We start from the raw sequence: 23,104 nt of genomic DNA on the forward strand, positions 1-23,104 counted from the left end.
GGGAACAATCTTAAATTCTCTAGAAAACCAGTCAATAATTTCTCAGGAGCAGGTTAACCTGTCTGCTTTGAGGCATCTGCTTCTCAGGGATGGGGAGCATTTCACTGCATGCTCCAGGTTTCTGTAAAGGGGAAATGTATAGGCTGACCCCAGCTGAGTTCTGGGCAAAATGCAAAATCAAATTACTATAGAATCACAGAATGGATTGCAAAGGATCTTAAAGATCACTTATTTCTAACCCCTCCACCAGGACAGGAACACCTTTCACTAGAGCAGGTTCTCAGGTCCTCATCCAACCTTGCCTTGAACACTTCCAGGGCTGAGGCATCCACAACTCCCTGGACAACCTGCTCCAGTGCCCCACTACCCTTACAGTAAAGAATTGCTTTCTAACTTGTAATGTCTCTCCTCATTCAGTTTAAAACACCTTCCCCTTGTCCTACTGCTATCTGCCTATGTAAAGTCACTCTCCCTCTACTTTATAAGCCCCCTTTAAATACCAAAAGGCGGCAGTGAGGTCTGGCCCAGAGCCTTCTCTTCCGAACAACCTCAGATCTCTCAGCCTGTTCTCATAGGAGAGATGCTCCAAGACCTCTGATCACCTTTGTGGCCTCCTCTGGACCACGTGCTAGTTGCATATAATCTTAACTATCATTTTTCTGCGCAGTCATTAAATTACTGGCAGAGAGGCTAGGTGCACCACCAGTACTGACCCTGAAGTTAAGCCAGCTTGCAGAAGTATTGTGTATAATATGTGAGCCATCAAAGAGCTAATGCTTGACTTGGTTTTAGTAGTTTTGTCTTAAAATATTTGGAAAAAAACTAATTTTCATTTTATGAACAGCTTCAAAATATCCACATTACCAAACTCTGTGGTGCTGTTTTCCTTTCTGCACTTACTAGTATGCCATAAACCGCAGAGCACTTCTTTCCAAAATACTTCTGTATATAAAGGGCTTAGTAACTACTTGCTTACCTATTTAAGACTCTTTATTCCTGGCTAAAATGAACAAGTGCCTTACACATAATTCTTGTCACCAAAGAATCTTGAATTAAATCAGTTCATAAAAAGAGCAGCTTGAAATCTAGTTTTAAAAACATAGGACTGTTTTGCATTAGATCTATATATAATGCTTGTGACATGATCCTGCTTTCTGAGTTTAAGTGACTCACTTCTGTTTTCACATATTCAACAAATACATAAAATAAATAAAAATGGCTAAGTACACAAGGATAACTGCAAAAGTGCCTGCATTTGAAGTAGTCTCAAAACATCCAAGGCAACCAGACAAAACCATACTGATCTAAAAATAAACATACTCATTTATCATTTACCGTACTCATTCATAACAATAGCCACAAAATTAATACAAATATTAATTCCAGCTTCATCATACTGCCAAGTTCTAGTCTTAAATCCAAGCAAAATGAGAAACATGACTGGGGTTGAATGAAGAGCAGTGTTTTCAAACTTAAGCCATACAAAGTGTGAAGCGTCACTACTTTTCAGGACATGATGCAAAAAGCTAACTAGAAACTGGGCTAAAGGGAAATACCTATCCCATATAAATATAAAACGGTGCCTTTCATGGGGCACCACTTAAAAAACATATCTTTTCTATATCAAGAACTCACTAAGAAACTCAATATCTCTACAAACAAGGCCAAAGAACTCAAAGCTGAATTACTGCAATTCATCATTTCTCACCTTGGATATCAAACCAGTAAGATTCCAGATGGCACAAAAATGGGACTGCCTGACTCCTGCAAGGTTTAGGCTGGTATTACAAAATCAAAGAATCAATTAGGTTGGAAAAGACCCCCACAATCATCGAGTCCAACCTAAGCATTCTGGTGTGCTATGTCCATTGGCTTCAGGTTTCTTCCTGCCAGCCAGCAATCTTGGCCCTGATCTTCAAAGAAATTAATGGGCTAAGCCACTGTTACAGTGACGACTGCATTTTGATTTATGAACAGCTAAGAAAAGCAGTGCTCTGGACAAGGCAGTCCAAAACAGAAGGCATGAAATCTGTACTCAGTGCATCCTTAATTAGGGGTGGCAAATCACAAAGCAGACTTCTTTTCCAGGAGGCAGAATAAAACTCATCTCTTGTCACCTTTAGAAAGGGCTGCAAAGTTTTGTAAATGGATAAAAATTCCTCACCAACAAAACAACCAACCTCCATCCTAACTGCTTACTCAAGAGCAGTGGCCCACAGGGACATTATTCCCTACACACCAAGAAAGTTTATTTTCCCTGGGTTGAGGTTGATGAATGACTATGGTAAAACTTTTAATGATGTTGAGTGCAGTTTTTTGTTTGTCTAAAAGAGTGAGTTCACACTGCCAGCTTTCCCTCTAGATGGAGGAAGACAACAATGACAGGACAACAAGAGACTAATACAATGTAATAACACTGACTACTTTTGTAAAAGAAAATACACTGGGACTGTGAAGAGAGCAGTGTGAAATCCTAGAACACACTGATCAGTAAAAAGCCTTGCTCCTACAGCTGTGGATTGAATATTGCTTGTTTGGGTATGATAACATTAGGAGAGGAAAAAAAGGATAAAAAAGAGTAATTTTTGACTGCATGGAAAGGACAAGTGGATCAATTTGTCATTCACCATTTGTCATTTCCCCAGCTTCAGTTGGGACAATACAGAGCTGCTTTACCAGCTACCATGACTGCTCCTCCTTGCACACTTATCCATGAGACCATGTAATTGCCCAGCCCCAGCAGCTAAGAGTCATTTTGAATGACTCTTCATACTCTGAGTACTGTGTTTTACTGAAAACAGGACATTCTAATACAAATTTAGAAGAATAGCTGCAGGTGACAGGGCAAAAAGCTGAAAAAATTTTGTATCCTCAAACAATAATACATTACAAGTGAACAATTTGCAACTACTAAGTTCAGTATTTTTCTTGTAAGAACTTTCAAATTCTACTGTCTCTCTAACAACATGACACTTTGCTATCAAGTCTTTACACTTAGCATTAAACTTGGCTCTTGGAATCTCTACCAGAATTTCATGTCTCAGCCTGACTATCCCAATAGACCAGATTCTTCCTAGGCTAATAAGTTCACTTCAGCTAAATCAGGTGAGAAATAAAAATAATAATGTTGTTTTCCACAATAATGTTGTTTGCCATCTCTTAAGCCACAGAGCCTGCTTTATTGTGCTTGCTCACAACAACATCCTGGGCTGCCTGCCCATTGCAATTTCATCAAGTAGAATAAAACAGTAGCAAAGTCTGCATGCCTGGGCATGTTCTTGCCACAATCTCTGCCATATGGAAAAGAAATGTCATATTTCAGCCCAGGCCCCTGGCTTTGCTCTCAGTCCCCCTGCACTGCATGTGCTGCAGCAGCAGTCACCCGGGGCGAGCAGTGCAGTCACTGGCCTTCCACCACGTCTGCAAAAATAGGTGAACCTCACCTCCAGAGTCTTCACTACAAAACCTTTAAGTATCAGCATGAAATACAGATTCAGCTCATCGCTGCTCATTTTCTGCCCCAGGAAAAATAAAGCACCCCTAACAACAAAGAAGGAAAAATGAAGCTGAGAAATTTTTAATAATACATTTTCCACAATTTCAGCCTGAAACAAAACATTTTGTTAGTTTTGTTTCAAAGCATCCCTCAATACCCACTAGTACAAACCAAATGTGTAAGAAGAGTCTTGAAAATAACAAGAAATAATAATAACAAATCCATGCTAGTATGAATTTCTGTTTAACAGCTGCTCAGTGCTTACAAATACATGTCCTACAGTGGCCAGGGTATTAGTGATGGGCAGATGCTCCAGCCAGGATATTCCTGTCAGGCAGTGCTCCAGTCACAGCACCCTATGCTGGCATTTCTGGTTTCACAAATCAAAAGGGTCAACTCCCCCAGGATGATTAGAGAAAAAATAGGTAAGTTGGCAGAAAAGACAAAATAAAAGGACAGCCAAAATTCTCATCTCAAATAACATGACACTCCTGTCTCTACAGACAGCAATAGGCTTCAGCAATAAAAAAAATAAAATAAAAAAAAAGGAAATGGCTTCAAATTGAAAGGAGGTAGGTTTAGATGGGACAGTAGGAAGAAATTATTTACTGTGGGGATGGCAAGGCTCTAGAATAGGTTACTCAGAGAAGCTGGGAATTTCCTGTGCCTGGAAGTGTTCAAGGCCAGGCTTGGATGGGGCTTTGAGCCACCTTATCTAGGGAAAGGTGTCCCTGCCCATGGCAGGAGTGTTGGAACTAGAAAATCTTTAAGGTATCTTCCATCCAAACCATTCTGTGATTCTGTGACTGAAACTACCAGAGCTATCAGGCTTTCAGACATCGAGTACAGTCTGGATAGCCCAAATACCACTCAGATGCTTCAAAACCACCAAAAGACAATTCTGACTGTAAGAAAAACCAAGCAAGTGGAAGTCTTCAGTTACCCTTGAGCCATTCAAAAGAATTTTGAATGAATCTTTGTCTATCAATAGGACCTCACTAATTTGGCACAATTACATATCCTGTATATTTGGCTTTGTTTTTTGTTAAACAACAGGCAGCTGAAATGCAGATTAGATTTCATTTATATCAAATACTATAGCAAAGATATGATGGTCAAGAGCAAACAATTCTTCACTACATCTTCTTTTGAAATAGGAACACAAAATTTTCAAGTGTTGGGGCTGATGTGATTATTGCTGAAGTCCAACAGGAGGACTGCTATAAATAAATATACATGGGTACAATTGAAAGTCAGCACTGTTGCTGTTCAACAGAGAAGCAAATATAAAAAATCCTGCCCTTAACAGATTAGATTGCAGCTAAGAAGCACGATTCTTCTTTCAGAAAAACCTCACAGAAGAACGAGAAAAGCTGAAAAAAACAAAATAACCCATCATCAGCAGTACTGCAACTGGGCAGTGCTCCTGCACTTAACACCCTAAATCCCTTAGGCACCAACACCATCTCAGCAGTGACAGACCCCTCAGAATGGGGAATAGTTGCTCAGTTCTGTTCACTGTGCTTCAAAGCAAAGTAACACACACTGGAGGAATGTTACCATAAATTTCATCATCACGGCTATAAGCAACTTGTCTGTAGTTGCTCCCTAACCCTCACAACCCCAATTATGCAAATAAAAGGACCATAATCTGTGCAACACTTATCTGTCCTTGAACAGAAACTACAGCACTGACTTTTGAGAGATGCCAAACCTCCAGCTAGAGGCCTTTTTCTTCAATCATCCTAAATTATGCTGCTCTCAGTTTTCACTACTGGAATCTACTCAATGCTGCATCTCAAAATTTCAAATTGAGCTACTAAAGCAAATTTTGCTGATACTTTAATGTATTTTCAACATTTTAACATTTCTACAATGATTATTGTGTAAAGAGTTGTATTGTGGGAATATTATATCATTATATATTCATTCAAAAAACATCATACAGTGGGAGCAATATACTACCTTTAAAGATGTATTACTTTAAAGTAATGTACTACCTTTAACTTAGAATAAACAAGAGATTCTTTGGCCATAATCAGGTTACATTAAAATGACATTTACTGTTTTGATTTGACTTTAATCTTACAGAGTCAACATTTTTCAGCCATTAAAAATTAAAAGATACTTACAGCTTTGTTTTTCAGCCCTTACTGGAATGACTATTGACTCTAACAATTAAAGCAATGATAACAAGGAAAAGAAAAAGGCAACCAATGAACCAAAAATTTTAAAAACCAAGTAAACCAGCAGTAGAATAAGCACATGATAAACATGATCTGTCCTTCTCTACTTCTGAAAAAAGGAAAAAATAGCCTATAATAAGCTTCTCTTTCATATTACTTGAAAGGGAGACTGGGAAAGTTAAGAGCATGCACTGTTGATTGATCATAGAAGGCACTAAGATTTTCTTGCTTACATGTAATCCTTGTTTAAAATCAGACATCACAAGAACAGTGTTTCCATGTGAACTCCTTTCACAAGTGGTAAACTCAACCAGGACCCTCACCCTCATTTCTTCACTTGAATAGTGAAAACTCCATGGGACCCATGGGGTGTCCATGCAAACATCAGCTCCCACCTGGGACAGCGGCATGCTCACACATTCACTCTCTCCAAGTGCATACTTAGGAAGATGTCCTGAGCTGCAGACTGCATTAAAAGCACATCATAGACACATGATGCTCTCTCTGGGATACAAAAGACCTACTGGACACCTTCTGTATCATCAATTAGCTGACATATTGTTAAAGAGAAAATAAAATTATGTTTTTCCACTTGTAAGAGGAAGATTCAACACAGAAAAATCTTTCTAAGGAGTAATTTAAGAGAGTACTCACTGCTATCCGCAGTATGGAAGCTTTCACAGAGGTCCATTTGTCCTGTCTGCGATCTATGACAAGAATAAATCCAATTCCAGCATCTCGTAAACTAAGTTTAGAGGAGGAAAGAAGAAAATAGGAAAGCTTAGTTAAAAATATGAATGTAACTCCTGGTTCCCTCACACAGAAAAGCAGTCAATAAACAGTGAAAAAAAAAAGTAGCTTGACCTTTTTGTGCAGAATTTTCTTCATATAAATATCTTAACTAAAGATACATTACACACCATTTCAAATATGCAGCAGTCCCACAGTGTTTTGCAGACTTTCAAAATGTATTCAAATAATGAATTCTTTTTCACAAAAGATAGTATTTACATTTATTGCACAGGGATTATTTCAGAAGAAAATGAGACTGATTGATTCTCCACTGTTTGGTGCTGATATAATCCCTTCCTCATGATGTTGTCAGTATAATTTCAGGATCAAAATAAAGTTGTTTTCCTTTTGCATCTGCTTTTTAACCTTCTGCTTGAATTGCCTTCCTCCTCAGTGATACTTCAAACTCCTGAAAACCACAGATCCTTCTGATCATTCCATGATACTGCTCCATGCATCTGAAATCCTCATATGCCTTCAGGCTGTAAACTTCTTCCTAGGTGCATCTTCACATTCACTGAAACAAAAAAACCTTAGGGCATTTAAGCTCTTCAAGCCACAGATGAGAACAACAAGCTCAGAGGCACTCCTCTGGAATGGAAACATCTGTGAGAGAGATTCTGCTCCAGTCCTGCCGTACGGGTGGGTGACCTTTCTCTTTTGCCTGTGCTCAGCTGCATGTGCTACCGAGCCCTGACCAAGGGATGTGCTCCTGTTTTGTAATTCCCCATCTAAGCCAATTGTGCAATGCCAGCAGCAGCCCTTGCCAGCCAATCGCAATCAAAATGGAAACAGCAGGCAAATGCAAGGCAGGCTCAGATTAATTGTTTTCTCATACATTTGCTCCCTTTTCAGTATATGTGCTGTATTTTTACATCTGATGATTTATTGCAAGGCCTGCTGTGGCACTATTACATTAGAAATCCTGTGCATCAATTTTTTAGGGTGATATCTGAAAAGAAAAAATAAAAATCAACACAACAGAATGTCAGGATTCTTTATTCAAGATTGCTGAATCATGGAAACACCAGCTTTTCTTGATAAGATTATGTCAGTAGCATAATGATAAGAGGATGTTAAGGAGGGTGAAGAACACAGGTACCCAGATGTGTCATCTTAAGCTACTCTTCAAAATTACAGATTTAAACAGGACTCACAGTTTATTCCCTCTCTTTTATAAAATGCAGCATCTCTCAAATTTACAGACACACTCTTCAGTGGGAAACATGAATAATCATTAGAAATGCAAAGGAGCCCTTGCCTTCTTTCAGAAGAAGCTAAGCAGTCCTTTCAGCTCAGCAGAATGTTAGAAGTGATCCTCACTGCTCATATTCAGTGCATGTTACTTAACTCTTGCCTCTGGGTTAGGACAACACTGATAAACAACATCTGAGCACTTGCCTTGTAAGCCTGACAACCCTTGCAGACAAACAGGGCTTTATATTAGCAATATGCTTCCCACTACAGTAAATTTCCATGATTTACTAAAGTTTCCTCTCTTATTTTTCTTTATTTAAAGGGCAAGAGGAGGAGAGAGATTCAGACTGATTTTAGCCTCTTCCTGTTCCCCATTTAAAGGTCTCACAATTTTAACCTTTAGTGACTGAGGAAAATAAAATTATAGTAGCAACCATGTACCACAATAATCAGATGGCAAAACAAACTCCTAGGGTACACAGCCTTAATGTGGATCAATGGAGTGAAAAAAGTGCTACAGCTGTCCCCACAGGAGTCAGTGTGGATTTTGGAGTGTATTAAGACTCATAGTCTATTTTCCCCCACTCAGTAGAAGGTCCCAGGAGCCTTGAAATCCCTCCATACTTCCTCAGAGGAAGCATAATCTCAGAGTACCTAAATGCAACATCTGTACAATATTACAAGAAAATACTGATATGTCAGTGGAATATGAATAAAATTAAAGCCTCTGAAAGAGCATCAATAGGATTTCTCTCTAAGAGCACACAAAAACACAGACTCAGCTGGGATCCCAGAAATTATTTACATGGCAGCTCCACACAGTTAATCACCTGCCTAAACACCTGACAATAAGCAGAGCTTAATATCAATATCCTAGAAAAATAAAAAGACAAGGCTTACTTAAGTGGAAGAATTAACAAAGAAAAGCACATCTCTAAGATAGCCCAAAAGACGTCTTCAGCCAACCTTCTTTTTCCACCGGATCAAATAGAAGGATCAAATAAGTTGTGTGCTTGCATGAATCAGCAAGCTCAGACATAAAAAGCCAGGATTCCCCACTGCTGGCCAGAAGAGACCCGATGGCAAAGTCTTGAGCATCTGACTTCAAACTGTTAACACTCCATTAATATAAACTGGTGGGAAAAAAAATTACATGCCCTGTTCCAAATCAATCAGGGTGGGAAAAGTATTTGTTATCTTGACAACAGTGCCTTGTTGCAAAGGCCTGGCTCTGGAGCCTGGGATCCAGCTCCAGCAAGTCACAGGCAGGAAGCAACAAACCAAACTAAGACATTGCGTACAACAAAGTTGAGAACATTACAAAGAGAACAAAGTCATGCATTCAAGAAAAGTAAATATTGAAAACAGGTCTGTTTGCCAATGTACCCTTGCTCTACTGACCTCTCCTTGCTGCCAGACACGCACCTGCACATGGGGGTGCAAGACACCTTGCAATACCCTCCTCCTTTCTAGGGCATAGGGAACGCTTTGGAAACAAGCACATCCTCAGTTTTCCTTTGGCTCCTGATTTAACTGTGAATGCCAGCTGTCCCTCTATCCCTCAGCCATATTTATTATGTTTTATCCTGATAATGATTTTCCCCTACCCCTCCATGTGCTTGAGAGGAATGCAATTTTTTGTGCTCGGTGTCTCAGCAGAAGCATGCTCTGATGGGCACAGCTCATCAAGCTTTTTTCCCTGCCTTGGTCCAGCTGCACTGTACTCATCAGCTTAGCTCACAGCTTCTCATGCCTCTGCATCACTCCCCAATAAACTTGTCTCCACCACTGACATTTGTCTCTCCCATTCATCACTCCTTATCCCAGGAGCAATGCAAAAAGTCTTTTTATTTTCTTTTTAATTTTAGACTTTCAGGATGAATGCCATCAGTTCTCGCCTCTTCCTGAATACCACAGTCCCTTCATCCTCCAGCTGTATGCTATGCCCCACTCCATCTCCCAGTGTCTTCCCTTGGGTGGACACTTCCCCAGCTGTGCTCCTGCCTGTGGAATCCAGCAGCTTGTCTGCACTGCCTGCTGCTCAAGAGGTGGCACCCACACCCCATGCCACAGCCTTCCTGGGAGCAGACCTGGCCCTTGAGCAGCTCATCCTGTAACCACTGAGAAGCTCCTGCTCAGCTCCAGGATGAAGCAGGACACTTTTGGCAATGGGCTTGAGTAGTTACTGAGCATCTGTGGCCTGGGGTTTAGGCAGATTTTTCTCAAGGTACTTTCTTGACACAAAAGCCATCATTCTTCCGAGTGTCAAGTCTGAGTCCTTGAACAAAGGAAGTAGACACTTGAGCTTCTCAAACAATTGTCTCAATGTTTGAAGAGCATGGTGGATTTGGTCCCTGACATCTTAGGAACCACACAGCTATTTTGGCTGAACTTAACTCCATAAAATCAGGCGGCACCTCAAAAATGGAAAGAAATTTTGGCATAGTTGTAAATGACTAGAAAAAAACCCTTACAGTGAGAAATATTAGAAAACCTTAGCAGAAGCACCTGTCTATTCAGGCATGTTAGCATTTCCCATATGACCTTTTTTGTCTTTAATGTATTAACTTGTATCCGGTGTACTTTCTGAAACATAATTTATATAAACTTCTTCCTTCCTTTGTTTCTCTCCTAATACATGCACAAAAAAAACCCCCAGACCAAAACAAAAACCCAAAACATCATGGGATACACACTGTTCTTCTGTTTATTCACCAGAACAAAGAACAGAACATTTTCAGACAGGCAGGGAACCATCCCTGTTTCTGCAGGAAATGCACCCAGCAAACTCACGAAGGCCAGGTTAGAAAGGTAGAAAGTGGAGGAAGAGGAGCAAGGCCACAGAGGACAGGAGAAAATGCAGCACAGGATGGATTTTCGGCTCAGGCCTCTCCCCTGACTTGGGGAGCCAGTGTACAACCATTAGGAGGAGGTGACAGTGAGGTTGAAATACCTGCCCAACTAGCAGCCAGTTTCCCATGCAGAGCAGGAACTGAATCTTCCACTTAGTGACTCCTCAGTTTAGATTATGGGGACATCTCCTCTTTGTCTTGTTTGCAAGACTTATTAGCTCATGCACTTGGGGGAAAGGGTGGGAAAGCTTATAGTACATAGGACTGTGGAAAGAAACCTCCCTTGGGGGTATGTGGAAGAAATTACATAAACATCCTCTGAAAGATCCTTGCATTTCTCCAAGGTATGGGTGGTGACAACTGCTACACCAATAATTTCCTATTGCTTCTACACTGCTGTATGAAAGCAGTTAGTGTACATTGGTCTCTGCTACAAATGAAACAAAGCAAATATTTGGGCTCATCCCAGAGACTGAAAGTACCAAACCTCTGCATGTTTGAAATTCTGTACAGCATTTTAGGTTACATAAGTCCACTTATTTAAAACTGAAATTCAGTCTTAGAGCTTTATTATTAAACAGTTGACCTGCATGACAGTCAGGACTGTTCCCTACCTCAACTACCTCAGCATACAAATGGACTAGAAATTCTTGCTCTCAAGGGCTGAACAGCTATTTCCATACTAGGGCTTGAACAAAATTTCACAAAGAATTACTGCACTGAACAGAGCACCAAGGCAATGTCTGCAGTCATCTGTATCATAAGCAGAACCCTGGTACCACCCTATTCTAAAGCTTCTTCACCCTCAGCACAGTGACATGCACACACTGCCTCAAAAGATGTGAGGCCTGGGGCACCTCACAAATCCCAATCTTTTTTGGCATACAACTGTAAACCTATGTAAGAAGGACTTGGAATTGGCTCACCCACTCATCATTGGTCACTTAGCTTAGGAACAGCCCACTGGAAATCAGACACTTAATGAGCAAGGTTGCTGCTTCCCAAGAGAAACTTTGCATTCTACATTTGCAGACAAGACACTTCAACTGACTGAACCTGATCCACCTCAAAGACTACTTCTCCATCTCTCCTGCTGCTGCCAGGAAAGATTTCTTGGGGGGTGGAGGGGAGACAAGAATTCTTTCTTAATCATCAGTGTTTCACACACTAAAAAAATGAAATCACAAATGCCCCAGCAAATAATGGAAGCAGAGAAGAGCCACCTCCTTAATGGCCTTTATAAGCTCTAGGAGACAGTCAAATAATACAGTGAAGAATGTGATATCAATGGCATTAAAAATCAAGATAAAAATCTCCAGTACAGCAACTAGGAAAGAAAAAAACAAAACAAAACAGCTAATCCCTGTGGTGACATGTCACTGCACCAGTTTTATGCTGGTTTGCCAGCAAGGAAAAGGGCAGTAACAATTCACCTGGCATAGCCTTGCTGCACATCTCCTCTGCTCCTGCCCCTTGTGTAGGGTAACCCACACTACAATTTGATCATTAGCTACGTCCTAGAGGATGCAGTGTCTCCTAGAGCAGAAGAATTTAATGGGTTTTGAACTTGACACCAATTAAAAAAAAAATCAGCTGTAACATTGTATAAAATGTAGCACCCAGCCACTAGACCGTAATTAGGTCTAGAACAGTTTCATTTTCTTACAATTCTTGATTGCTCATTATTGTAAAGCTTGCTTTGTTTCAGAACTGGCCAATTCATCCACTTCATTCCAAAGAAATCCACCTGCTGGGTACTTTAAAAAAGGCACAAAAATTATCGTATTTGGCATGTACCCCTAATTTTAAAATGTTTAATATAATAATTTTAAAATGTCTTGTACTCATTTGGCCTTTAAATACTTTCATCTTATGACAGCTTCTTTCTCATAGTCCAAAGTAAAACTAAACTTAGGGACTTCACATTTTAAACCAACATCTCTAAGGAAAAGAAAGCAGACTTGTGCTTCCTTAAGTAAATGATGAAAATAGGTTGATATACATCATATTCCTCAAAGCTCCATTTTGAAATCCTCAGATGTTGTCTCAAGGCTTTTATAGCCCAAAGTACCCAGCCTCACTGCAGAAGGTTCCTGATTAAAACAATTTAGAGATAGCAGAAAGTGAAAAAGATCTATAAACCAGCCATATGAGCTCTTACACTGAATTTCCTTGTTTCAATTGCAAAGCAAGCCTGTAGGTTTCAACACTGTATCTAAACTGAATGTTGCTTTGTAAGGCTGCTGCTATTCCAGATCTTAATGAGTTTTCTAAAAAACTGCATTTAAATCAGTATTTAAAAGCATTTAACTGAAGACGAGCCTGGCAAATAAAAGATGTTATAACCCTTTAGAATGTGTTACAAATGTAACATTTTATAAAGTTACATAATGTTACAAATTATATTATGAACTTGCAATTTATCATTTTTGATTCTAATGAAATTGTATCATGTGTAATCACAAAGTAATTACACCCCTAAAACAAGTTGGAAGTGTTCCGAGCCCTAAAACCTTCCTATTAACTACACTTGCTCTAAATTAGCAAACTTTAGAATTATATTTTCTATTTTTTTCAACAGAAAAGTTGAGACTTGCATTGTAATTGAGATATCAAGGGCAAAGAAATCATCTGCCAAGAAAATAAATAGAATGAAAACGTATTTCCAAAAGATGGCTGCATATCCAACTGCATGTTGCTGTCATGGCATTCAGTCCCTTAGACAGAAAATAGAACTTTGGTGCCAAGTTCTGCCACAGATGTAGATGTATGACTAACTGAGGTCAAGTACACTGAACAAATCTGAGGACAGAGTTGTCCCTAACACAGGCAGCATTAATGAACACCCAGGGGAAGCTCTTTGGCTACCTAGCAGACCTCCTGAGCCCCTAAAGCAAACTGGCATGACATTCTGGCTCCCACTCAGTGATAAAACTGACATCTTGTGGTGATACCCATTTGTGACATCTCAGTTCAGATTCCTACAAGAATCACTTTCAGCTGAGGTGTGTAACTAGTCCATAAGCAATCAGTTCTTATTCCAGCAATATTTATGAGAAAAACCAAAAATTACAGGTGCACTCTATTTATGGTACATGGCACTGCATATGGGGCAAAAATAGGAATGCAATGATTAACAACTTCCTATGTGAATTCTGTAATTTCAAACAGAATTAATATAGTTTTGGCTTCAGTTTTTGTAATCTCTATCTCTTCTGCTGAAAACACTGAAGAAGTCAGCTAGTGCGGAAGTGCTGGAAGGGCATGTCCATCTCCTCTGTCTCATTGAAAAATGATCCAAAGCAGACCCAAGGAACAGGCTCACCTCAAACTCTCTGAGGTGCTGAGTTTAAAGGTGGTGCCTGGTGGTGTGGAAGTCTCTGCACTGCACCTGTCTCTCCACAGCCTCATCTCTGGAGTCAGAGAAAAAGCTTACCAGATCCTCCTTACTTACTGTGTTTAATCAGTGAGCAACTTGTACTGTGCTTCAACACAAAAGAAGGCTCTTGATGTAGAAAAATTTGTTCTGTTTCTTTACTGAGCCCTGTCATAGTCAGCTCAATGAACTGTAACTGTGGAAGGCAAAACCCACCCAGCTCAAACTAAGGCTGGCCACTCTTCATGAAGCAATACAGGAAAGAGAAGGAATTCCAGCAGAAGAAAATTTAAAATAAGACAGCCAGAAGTGCTGTTATACAAGTGCAGCCTCTAGTGGTCTGTCCAAAATCACTGAATGCCAAGTAAAAATTATTATCTTTTAATCTCTTGCCACTAACAGCTACATTTCACCCAACACAGCTGATGCTGTGACATTTCATAGCAGCAGCACAACCTGCAAGCAAGAAGGCACCATTTCTTATTGATGCTTATGCTTCAAAATTTGATTTTGAAAATATAAACTCTCTCCACTCCCAAAACACAACATGCATACTATTCTACAATCTAATTAATTCCATTCTGAATTTCTGTGAATAGATATGTTTTTAAATGCACATTTAAAAACCCAAAGCATTTACACAGTCTCTTTATTCTGTTTTTTGATAGTTACGGCCTTCCCTTCACAGAAACAGATTAACCTTAACAGGAAATGAAGAAAATCTGAGCTTCTGTGTTGGAGCTGAACCTGTTAAAACTTCATCATTAGACAAAGTTCAGATAAGAAATTTGATACACTTCCCTGCCTCAATTATGCACCTTTTTTTTCCTTATTTCTTCACATTCCAGCTAACTCTCCCTAAATCTTATCCAGGATACCACTGTTGAAAACCTTCTCTCTTTCCTTTCCTATTATGCTTACTTTTGGTCTCAGCTATTATTAGTTCATGCCCCAGGCATGTCTAAAAACACACTGTATTGCAATTTTCTCAGGACTGGGGAACCATCAGATAACCAAAATTGCATTTTAGGATCTCTCAGCAAAGAAGAATTTCAATGAATGTTGGGTTGTGAGGTAGCATAAATAAAAACCATCATAGGCAAGTGATTAAAATTTGTTCATGAAGCAGAAGAGATGAGCAGAATCATACAGCCAGGCAGAGTGACACCATGAAAATACATGCCTTTTGACACTTTATAAGCATGGGCAGGAATAATTACACATGATGTTATGTCAGTGACAGGAGATCTTAAAAACCAGATAAACAGGAGAAAAAATAATGAGAGCAACTTCAAAGAGCTTTGTCTAAGGGGCTATTAACAATTCAAAACTTCACAATGATTGTAGGTCATAGCCACAAGTGTGGCTGTTATGTGCAGCCCTATGCTTGTTCTGAAAATTCCTCAGTCACCACAGGACAGTGACAACAACAGCTCACTGCGCTGCCAGCAGACCAAGAACTCTCAAGGAAGATGCACCACTACCAGAGACATCCTGGCAACAAGGCAAATGCTAACTCACTGACCAACAGGAGAGCTGCCTCCAGCCTTGGTCCCCAAAGCAAACAGAAGCCTTTATCCTGCACAGAACCAGGTCTCTTGAAATTGTGAGATACAAATCCCAACATATTTACGTGGGGGAGTTCTGTCTCAAGCACTGGTTGTGTTCCTCGGCCAAATGGCCAGCACTGGTACACACCTTATTTATATTGAAATATTTAGGCCAATTTATATAACATGCAAGTCATACTTCTTTTATCTCCCCACTCAGATTCAGAGATACGGGCATGAGTATCTTCCTTGATTGGTCCCTATATCTGCTCTTTATCTCCTGTGCTCCTTTAGGTCCTGAAATCAGCCTCTCTTCCACTTTCAGCAATTTTCCTCCTTAACCACGACTGATTGGAAGGCTGGCTATCTTCTATCATATATACTGACCTCCTTTCTGCTCCAAAAAGCTTTTGCTGTTCGGGGGGAAGCTGAGGGAATGTAGCCAGGGTTAAAAATAACAACTAAACTGTCCAAGCATCATCATCTGCCTGGGCCTGGACATCTGCTTGTGCCATGTGCACTCACTGCATTCCGTGGTACCCATCAACCTTTTTTATAACTGCACAGATTCAGAGAATGACTTGGGTGGAAAGGTACCTTAAAATCATCGAGTTCTGCCTGCCCAGAACTTCACAAACTTTATCCCACCAAGGAACTAAAATCAGAGCTACCTTAATGCATTACTGCAGGTAAAGGAAAAATTGTTTTAATAAGTTGTTGCTGAACAAATCCCTTTTAGTGTGTGAAATTAAGTAAAATAAGAGTTTTTAAGGAAGAGCTATAATTTTCTAAATGGAAAACACAATGTGATTTCTTCAGGTCATGCAGAGTTGCTTTTAGAAGGACTGTTTGACGAAAGACAACAACTTTGAGGACTCATTTAGACTTAACTACAGATGGCTGAAGTAGGTCACGTTATCCTGGAGGGACAATTAAGGATAAATAGGTCAATAAAGGCAAAAGGGCTCTATGTCAGTTTAGGCTTAAGTAAATTGAACAACAGAAAGACTGTGTGGGCCTCATTTTAGAACTATTAAGTCCAACTCCATAAAACATTTTTATACCTATTCAGAACTGCAATTTTAGAATTATACATATTTCCAAGACACTGCAACAACCACTAATGCTACTGCACAAAGTATTGGAACAACCTTACAGGGAATGCTGCACAATTTATCTTAGAACTGGGCCATTACACTTAAATAGGGTGTTAAATTCTCTGAATTTGATACTGAACTAATCAAAACCTCTGTGACAGTCCAGAATTTTAGTAGTTAACTTCCACAATTTTACAATGCTTAATTTACTTTGTCTCATTAGCAGACTAAATTTACCACCAGATCGTGCGTGTCATACATGCTACCCAAATCCTCTAAACCCTAAAGGTGTAAATGGGATTTAAAGACTGGAAAGGCTTTACCTTTACAGGGCTGGGCTTTAAAATAAGTTTAAGGCACTTATAAGGTGGACAGGTACTTATAAGGTGGACATTGAAACAAGTGTAAATATTTTTAAACCCAGTAAAAATTCAGACTCTAAGTAACAATCTGGGCTTTGACCTTAATCTTGTGAGGGTATGTATCTGACCAAAAGCTTTGGACTACCACTTAAGTTTACAACACTCTTCCTTCAAACCTAAGACCGTATCCTGTCTGCTTACAGCAACATAGGGTATTTACAACTGTTTGGCAGCTGTGCTCTGAGAAAGGAAGGGACGCACAGCATGACAGATTTTGCTGGAAGTCCTGGGATATTCTCACTGACAAATTTGAGGGGCTGCCAAAGTAACAGCAGGGTACAGGTTCCATATCTTCAGCCTGGATTGTAATCCAACAAAGAGGAGAGCAGGGAAATTAAGCACAGTTGACAGAAATAAACTCTGAAGCTGCAAAGCTGTTTCTCAGCACGTCAGTATGAACTGTCAGGGCAGCTGTTTTTTGGCACTTCTTTCCCATTGTGTGATGATGTTCATCCCTGGCACTCCATAAAACAAAATTGCTTAACTGTTAGCTAGTGGTGGGCTGCCCATTCAGTTGGCAGATAGATGAGCAAACACAGGCTGTTACCCTCTGACACTGACTCCTTGCAAGGTCTGCTGGACCCTGATGGACTTACAGGCTCAAAACACAGCATTACCCCAGCACTGCTGCCTCTGCTTTCAGAGCACAGAGGTGGACCTGTGCCAAGGAGACTGGCCAGGCCCAAGCTGTGAGCCCTGAGCTCCCCTGTGTCCCTACCAAGCTTTGCTAGCTCCAGCAACACCCATGCCATGCTGCTCCCTGTCCCTCTGGTCCCTGCCTAACCCCACCTCATCTCACTTTGCTGTGCCCACACAGATCTGAGCCCACTGAAAGGCTTAGCACACACATTTTTCTTTCTGTTTCCCAGTGTTATCCCAAACAATGGGAAGCTGGTATAGTAAACAAGCAAACCCTTAACAACACCTAACTCCTGAGCTTTGGAACTGTTGGACACCAACGCTTTGGAGGTCATCTCGTTCTGTTCCATCCCTTGGACAGGATGGCTCCCTAGCTTCCTACACCACGCAGTACCAAAAACAACAGGATTTTTCAGAAGGCTACATGGTGTTCAAGCAATTGTAAACCCTCAGGGATCTCAAAGAAGGGAACACTCTCCCAGCCAGGAAACTGATGGACACCCTTCAAAACAGGAAACTGCTGAACATGCCAAGTTAACCTGAGTTATGCTCAAGATCATGCAGTAGGACAGGATAGCATTACACAGACAAATTGTACAAGGTTCTGTCAGAATACAAGGAAAAAAGGTCCATTAGCATACTTAATCAGCAGCATGGGACTCAAACAGGCCATCAGAAACCATTCTGAATTTTTTAATCTACACTACTTATTTCTCCTGAAAGGGATTTTGCGTTTAAGACTTAGCTTTACACTTTTAAAATATTAGTTTTCCAATCTCTTGTGACCACAAGAATCTTAGCTTGCTTTCTTTGTTCAAAGATGAGTTTATATGAGCAGGAAAGAAAAGCATTAAAACTATACTCTTTTGTTCTCATAAACAGCATATTGTTTTCTAATTGCAGTAGAAACTGCTAATTAACCAGAAGCAAAACCATATGTTGAAGAATACTGTGTAGTTTTTTTTTAACCACTGCAATTATCTATTAATTTCTTTTGAAGCAAGTTCTCATGCCACTACCCATGTTTGGTAAATTCATATTCCTACAATGTGTACACACTTAAGCTAATAAAATGCATTTCAAGAAACAGCTGTGATGAGGAGAAATTAAATATTAATAACACCTGCCTTCAAGGTGCACTGCAAATCTTAGAAGTCAATTTGCCAGAATCAATAGAAAAATGGAAAAAAAACCCCCAAACTTTAAAAACACAGAACACTGAATGCACTGAAATGCAACATTCTTCCTTCAGCCTCAGTATATGTGGGATGTAAAAGGAACAATGCACAGATGCTTGTCCCACTATGCAGTAAGAATGATGGTGTTTGGAGGTAATTGGGCTTTTACTCAGCTAAGAGAGAAGACAACCTTCATTTGCAGGGCCTTTTTCTCCTACTGAGCTCAGCAGTCATCCCCAAAGGACTCACAGAGTGAAGTAATAGGAGACATTCTCTGCACAAAGAGAATCAGACCAACTACATGGACATTATAAAATCTCAAAATACCCCAAAAGGATGCAAGACATGCCTGACCTCTACTGAAACACAGTTGAATTTAAAGTTGTCACCTCTTATAGACATTTTATCTAGAGATATTACTGTATTGTACAATTCCATTGATAAGAACTATTAATTCATGTGGATCAATATGTACATGTTAACTATTTGTAGCACTTCAGCATTTCAGTTAAACTACTCTTCCTAGGAAGTACTGCCTTATGTACTGCTGAGGATCCTCCTACTTGGGTAGCCTATGTATCTTTCTAAGACAATTCTCACCTTTTTAATAAAACTTCATCTTATATTTCAATAACAATAAAACAAGTATTTGCTAAAAGGAAAAACCTGCTTCAGAAGCATTATGCAGATACCTTACAACATATATTTCAATACCAAAACAGAAGTTATGAAAGCATTAGCTGTAATCTTCAGCTGTCTATTGTTATCATCCTTAATCCATTGTTCTGCCTGACAAAGCAACGATCTTTCTGTACACATGGTACATGACTGTTGTCACACATTATGCCAACAATCTGTACTGAATATTTTGAGATTACTACAAACCTTGTTAGACATCATATTTTATCCAGCCATCTACAGAACATGAATTTACCTTGCAACATTAACAACACCCACCTGAAGAATACGGTTCAGCTTTCTGCTTAATGTTATACAGTTGCACCCAGGTTAACTGAGTATCTTTAAACTGAGATGAGGTATTCCCTTTCCACTGTGTCCTTTCTTAACATCCTCACATATCAGGCATTTACACATCTAAGCACATGCTAATAGTGCTACTATTTACACCATTCCACTCCATGATCATCTAAGCTGACAGCATGCAACTTTTAATAGTTCTATTCCTAAATGCAATATGCTTCACATGATATTTTTGTTTCATCATTAAAGTTTACTGTGAAAAAGAAAAGAGAAAGTTCACACAGAAAAAACTTGCAAAACCAAGTGTTTACATAATACAGAACAAGAACACAGTGAGAAGTGACAAGCCCATGTTTATCTATAAAATTAGAAGGAAGAAAAGGGTAGGTTGAGAGGTTTCAGTTTTTTCTTCTTTCAACAAAGTCCTAGGCCAGCCTTTCACTTGGGAAGAGATCTTGAAAACCTGAAGTCACTCTAAGATTTATATCAGTAAATATACTATTGGGTGAACTCTACTGCAGGGGACAGAAAGATCTTCTTATGAGGCTCTTAGTAGCTCCTTAGTAGCTCCTGTCATCTCCATGAAATATAATTTCCCTTAACATGTGACTCCAGGCAGTTGGACAATGCTTGAGCTACGGCTGCCAACCCCTTGCTGTGGTCTTGCACAGGGCCAAGTAGAACAAGTAGTTTTCTGAGGAACTGGGGTGGCTCCAGATGTGTCTGTGCTCTGCAGTCTGTGCTCTTAGAAAAGTCCATTTGCCCTTAGTCTGTCAGAACAGCCAAAAGACAGAGTTACCTCTCTGATAAATGAAATGACAATAACCTGGGAGAGCAGTCCATGCTTAAGAGCTGTGGCTGCATTTCCATCCTTTCTGTAAAGGTGTACCTCCTACATCTCTTTAACCAACTGACAAATAAAAGCTAACAGCCTCCACTTCTTTAAAAGCCCCTTCCAAAGCACCTAAAACAGTATCTGAACACTAAGATAGCAGGAAAAATCCTACCTTACACCACCTTTAAGAGCTCAACAAATATCAACATCAATAAATGTAAGAGCTCTAGAAATATCCCAATTCAAGAATTGCAGTCACTGATGTTACACATATCAATACATGTAACATATCAATAGCAAAATATTTTTCACAGGGATGTATGCTGGCATCTGGCTAGTGTAATTTCTGCAGTTTTTTATTCCCATAAACCTGCACAAGGCCTCAAAACACAATTTTACACTATAAGCTACTGACACTGCTAGTGGAGATATCAGTCAGGAATATCGAAGCCCTTTGAGATTTTATTGATTCTCAGGCACAAAAAGGTGGCAAATTTATCAGTATCTTAACAACAGCATTATTTTTACAAGATTTGAAATTGAACTGTTACCACTTTAAACCTAGAGAACTGTTATATTCACAAGAGTGAATACCTTACTCTTAACATCTAGACAGCTGGGCCATCTCCTTTGTTTGCAAAGAACACTCCTCTCTTTCTAAATACTTATGAATTAAAGAAACAAGAAAATCAGAAGAACAGCCAGACTCAAAAGAGTGACCATTTCTGGCTCAATACTCTCAGAGAAATTGTTTTCAGGTAGGAGCAACTGACAGAAAAACCTTCAGAAAATCTGCTCCTAATAAAGTGGTGTGCTGGGATGCACTCAGTGCTCCCCCACCATACCAGATGCTGTTTTCTGATCAGAATTTCTCACACGAACTCCACTCTGTGCAGAAGTTCAGTGGGCCACCATGAAGTGCACCACCAAGGACTTTCAAAAGGAGAAATAGATGTGAATTCAGAATATAATTATTTGCAGAAACAGTACCCAAGATACGATCAGGGGATGCTTAGCGCCATGCAGTTTAACCACCACCAGGATAAACAAAGGAAACGCAAAAGCTGGCTGTGAGCTTCAGAGTTTCATTCCCTGACAAACTGAGGATTAAGAAGTACAACCAGGAGGGGCTGGTTACCTCAAGTACAACTTGATGAGGGTGGACTCCATATCCCACTCCAGATCTTTGCCAAGGACATCACACAGCATGGATAAATACAGTTCCCTGAGGAAAACTGTCTCCAGATAAAACATCAGCCAATAAACACCTCTTTTTGAGCCAGATAATCCAAGCACTTTCTTACCCACTCAGGAGCCCACCTGCCAAAATGTAACAACTCAAGGTGAACAGAAGAGTGCTGGGGGAGACTGAGATGGAAGTCTTGCTTAGAGGGAGGCAAAAAACATGCCCAGCTTTGCTTCATTGATGCATCCAGTATTGTCATGACAGAAATAGGCTGGTCAAGCACTATTACTGTTGTTTAATTCATGCTGACTACTCCCCACCACTTCCTTCTTTTATGTGCCCAAGTGTGTTTTAAGAGGACTCACTCCATAATTTTCTCACAGATCAAAGTGACGTTACCTCTAATCTCCAAACCTTTCAAGGATTATACAGAGCAACCTTACTATGACACTGGTCAGCATCTTCACCACTCTCAAAGCAGCTCATCTTATCCCAGTCTCTAGATTTGGGTCAAGATTTCTCAAGAGATGCTTGATTTTGTCCTTAGCCATTGCTTGTCATTCTCCTACTTGAACTTTCTTTCTGTACACAGGGGCCTGGCAGACACTGTCAGAGAAGACTGCAGTGAAGAACTCAAGTGTTTCAGCCTCATCTTTATTGACTGCTGCTAATTTGCCCAGTCCATTTAGCATAGGTCCTTGTTTATTCCTGTACCGCTAAAGCAGGAGAAGTTTTTTCGACCGGTCCGTGATGTCCCGTTCTTCTCGTCCCTCAGCTCCAGGTGTGCTTTGACTTTTCTGACGCCATCCCGACATACGTGGACAATGTGTCTACATTCTTCCTTTGTAGCCTGTCCCTGCTTTCACCTCCTGTACGCTGCCTTTGTATCTCAGCTCAGGCACAAGTTCACTTTCAGACAGTGGGGTCAGCCTCCTGTTACGTCCATTCACGTTCCAGGACGTGCCTTTCTTGTACTTGGAGAATACTGTCCTTCAAAACTTGGCAGCCCTCCACAGCAGATTTACCCTTCAGAGCTGCCTTCCTTTATATCCCACCTACCAGTTCCCTGAATAAGCCCAAAATTTCCTCTCTTGAAGTCTCTAGAGTATGTACTTTATTCTGCTACTTGCCTTACTCACTTCCATCAAGATTTTGAGCCCACTATTTCATTCATTAACAGTCTACCAACAAAAATAATGATATTTTTGGAGAGCCCATTGGTAGCACTATTTGCACTCTAAGAGAGTCAGAATTAATCCTGGGGCCTGCTTTGCACTTTCAGGCAAAGCTCTGGAAGTCTGCAGACATGATACATTC

General features: G+C 40.1%; 1 protein-coding gene across 10 annotated transcripts in view; it reads right to left on the minus strand.

Annotated features, from left to right (window-relative positions):
* MCF2L (MCF.2 cell line derived transforming sequence like) overlaps positions 1-23,104 on the minus strand; it is a 156,433-nt gene that overhangs the window by 32,504 nt on the left and 100,825 nt on the right. For all 10 annotated transcript variants that reach the window (XM_054271488.1, XM_054271487.1, XM_054271495.1 and 7 more), the window contains one exon: positions 6,337-6,427. In XM_054271488.1, the coding sequence (XP_054127463.1) occupies positions 6,337-6,427 (91 nt within the window). The remainder of the gene's footprint in view (positions 1-6,336; positions 6,428-23,104) is intronic.

This window comes from Melozone crissalis, unplaced genomic scaffold, assembly GCF_028551555.1.
Source record: "Melozone crissalis strain CALT ecotype California unplaced genomic scaffold, PUWL_Pcris_2 ptg000013l_1, whole genome shotgun sequence".
NCBI lineage: Eukaryota > Metazoa > Chordata > Aves > Passeriformes > Passerellidae > Melozone > Melozone crissalis.